The sequence below is a fragment of the Gossypium raimondii genome, chromosome 12, assembly GCF_025698545.1.
Source record: "Gossypium raimondii isolate GPD5lz chromosome 12, ASM2569854v1, whole genome shotgun sequence".
NCBI lineage: Eukaryota > Viridiplantae > Streptophyta > Magnoliopsida > Malvales > Malvaceae > Gossypium > Gossypium raimondii.
In genome coordinates, this window is record NC_068576.1 from 41,371,220 (window position 1) to 41,374,876 (window position 3,657).

At 34.6% G+C, this 3,657-nt stretch overlaps 1 protein-coding gene across 1 annotated transcript; it reads right to left on the reverse strand.

Moving 5' to 3' along the window:
• Positions 1-766: 766 nt before the first annotated feature.
• Positions 767-3,434, reverse strand: LOC105764181 (plant UBX domain-containing protein 10). Its single transcript, XM_012582695.2, has 4 exons — positions 2,662-3,434; positions 1,860-2,096; positions 1,215-1,391; positions 767-1,141 (listed from the first exon to the last, which is right to left on the reverse strand). Exons 1-4 carry the CDS (start codon positions 3,196-3,198, stop codon positions 914-916), a joined length of 1,179 nt encoding a protein of 392 aa, XP_012438149.1. The 5' UTR covers positions 3,199-3,434; the 3' UTR covers positions 767-913.
• Between the last annotated feature and the right edge of the window lie 223 nt (positions 3,435-3,657).

A 3,657-nucleotide genomic window follows, 5' to 3' on the forward strand; every position in this document is an offset into this window, starting at 1 on the left:
GAAAACAGTAAAAGTTCAACCTTTAAAAAACCTTTGTTCTGCCTTTTACTTCTAAAGTGTGTGTAAAAAAAATGTACAACGAGAATATTTTGGCTTTGATAGCCATATTACAACCATTGATTTTCTATTCTTTGTCTTTTGTCATTTACTACTACTGTTGCTTTGTTTGGTGGTCTTTTGCAGGTGACAGAGCAGTGTCAGATGCGCGTGGATGGGGCGCTGGCGTGCGGCGGCAGTGGGCATGCGTGGAGGCTGGCAGTTGAAAAGAGTTAGGGAGGCTAGGGTTTTCTAAAAAATGTTTAAACATTTTGGGCCATTGGGCCGCTTAGGGTTTTTTTAAAATTTGGGTTTGGGGCTGTTGGGTTAGATTTAATTTGGGTTGGCATTTTGCGTTTGTAAATGGACATTTGTTTTATTATGGACTTTTAACTGGTTTTGTTTGGGTCATATTGGCCCCGGGCAAAAATGGGCTTGCACATATGCCATTATGTCTTATTCTTTTTTTTATATATAAAAATAGAGGGCCGAATAAGACATTATGTCTTCTTTTTTAAGTAGTGGTTTTTTGTTATTTTATTTAAATATTTCATATAAAAGTAATAAAACACAAAACACTATTATAATAATATTTATTATTTTAAAAATAATTTAAGTAATTTTTCTTATTAATTTAGTATCAAGTTAATTCATGACATCATACTCAATAAAATTTTTTTTAGTAAATATATATTTATAAAGAGTGGATAAGTAGTTAATGATTAGATGGTGAAGAAAATATTATGTATAATATATGGATGACATGCTAAACATATACATATAGGATTAGTCCACATCTGCTAATAAATTTATATATTTGCGTACGTATGGAACTTTCGAGCATCATCATCATCAATTAATTAGTAGTACAAAGCTGTCAAAGAAGCTCCACGAACAGGCTTGCTCTAGGATGTAGACCAGCATCTTTCAAAGTCATTCCCATTTGATCAAAACTATATACTCTTCTTGGGAAGCTTGATATTAATCTATAATTTGCAATTCCGGGTAGTCCTAATGAATCTATGTATCTGTAAATTGAGAGGATCTTATCTGTGCAAGAAAAGTTGTGCTCTCTTCTTTCACCACCGGGAAAACGAATCAATATCTGAAAATTCAACAAGTGTGTTAATGTTAAGAACCAAGTTTGTCTAATGAAGACAATTGGTTGTAATGAGCACCTGAGTATCTTTCCCCTGAGTAATTGTTTCTTTGTACTGAGCTTCTCCAACAGATGAGCTCTGCCTTGGTTTACCTAGTTGTTTCTCTCTATGCATCTGTCGGGGGTTCTGATAATTTGTTTGATTTGAAGCTTCTATTGGTTTTTGAGCTCTTGCATTCCTAAGATTTTCCTTTTCCTAGAAGGAAAAACACATTGCTCTTGTTAATCATGTTTAGTAGATTCAGGGTAAATGTCAGAAACATGCATGTATTCCACAAGAAAACATCAATTTTTTGGTAAGTTCATATACGTATTTAGGGTAGACGCAATAGGAGGGGATAGGCAGGGACCTTAATACATGGTACAATTGTATCCCCTGAAATTATAAATTATTGGTTGTCTCTTTAGAAAATATATAGTCATAAGTTAATATATAATAATAAATTTTGTCTTAAAAAAATATATAATTCAACCTTGACTACCAAAAAAGTTTCTGGTTTGTCCCAAAATTTTAGGGTATGTACCATATACTCGCATGAATTAATGAGATGAACAAATATTGAATATCGATAGTTCAATAAAAATGAAGAATCAAATAACACTAATTTCAAAGATTTTGTTTGACAAAAACATGGGAAACAAACCAAATAGAGTAGGCACACACTTGGTCTCTCTGTAAAGCAACAAAATATGCAGCATCTTGTTCTTCTCGCAACTGACGGTCAGCCCTCAACTTTTCTTGCTCCTTAGCCCTAGCCTTTATCCTTTCCTCTTCCTTAATCCTTGCTCTCATATGTTCTTCCTCCCTTCCTCTTACAGTAGTGCCAAAAGCTGACCCTTGCTCTTCCATTGTCCTTTGTAGAATCTCAACCAATTCAGCTGGATCAATCGGGCCCTCCATCTAAAGCAAAAACAAGGTAAAGGTAGAGACAAGAAAAGTTCATACTTATTATCATCGTTGTCAACAATATTGAGAGTATTAGGGAGCAAATACGGGGAAGGGGCTTTGGCCCCCTGATTTAATGGAAAAATTGTTTTATGACCCATCCCCAAACTTTAAATATTCAATTCAGTCTTTTTTAACCTTTTATTAAATGAAAAAACATTATAATTTTAGTTTTTCTGAAAAATTAATAGTTTAAGTTAAAGCATTTTTAATACAAAATGTTTAGCTTTGTCCTCCCCAATTTTATAATCTTTCCTAAACAAAATTTCTTGATGAGATCAAATATTATCATTTCGATTTTTTCATTATCCTAAATCCCATCCCTCATTAATTTTTTTATTACTTGTCTATTCATATAATTAGTTGCACATAAGTCCAAGAATGAATGGAAAATCACGGACTTCTTTCATAAATGTAAACCTTTTATTGATGATCGGATTAAACGATAAGCATGCCTGTGGTTTAACCTAACAAAAAACTTATGAAACGAAACTAGTTTTAGACCCAGTGTTGAACCAACCTGTTGCAGCACTGCTATGTTGTTGCCCGCAGCTGGGGCAATTACTGCACAGAAAGGGAAGCTAGCAGGCTGTAGAGTTGCAGCCATTTGTAAACCTTCTCCTCTATCTGCGATTGCTCCCCAGCACACAAAATTTGCGTCAAGAAATTGAACTACCAACTCTGAACTCAAAGTCCTCGAACAAAATGAGGGAGTGAAGGGATGTTCTGGGGAGTGTAGATACATGAACATTAGCTTGTGCTCATCCTCTGCTATCTTTAGAGCCTGCATAAAACTACATGCATAGAAAAATGGATGTGTGGTACCATATTGCTGTTCAAAACTAACCAAAAAAGCCCAGTCTTCGGGAACAACTGGGGGGTGTAGTAGTTGTGGATGTTGCAACTGTAATTCCGATGGCTGGTATTGGTTTCTTCTACCCATTACCCTTGAAAACCCTCCAAATATGCATTTGGGAAGGCATACCATCCGACAAAAAAACCCATTGCAAGAGGGTTGGTCCCTTGCTTTCGCGGTGCCTCTTATTGTCAAGGACATATCTCCACCACAATAAATTCAAAACACAAGAGGAAGAAGAAAGAAAGACTTAACAACCTTCATAGTTGCAGTTTGCTTACAAGAATGTTGTAGACTGATGAGATTGAAATTTATAGAATTTCTTGTCTTGCAAGTTGTTGATATTCCCTTGGGGAATAAAAGAGAGACTGAATGTCAAGATCATTGTAGTCGAACTTTAGATCATTGTAGTCGAACTTTAATTAAAGTACTTAAAAGAGCATCGATTCATATTTGTCTACCATTTCTACCAAAGTAGAAGAGGATGCTTTGCTTGTAATAGATCCACCATTAATTTTAAAAGAAGATGCGCCATTTATGTAAAACAAAATAAAGTAGCCTGACCACACTGACAATAATATTCTATCCTGCAATGATATCATTTACTCATTTACTCTCTTTTCTTTTCAATTATTATTTCAACTTTTTTAATAAAATTAC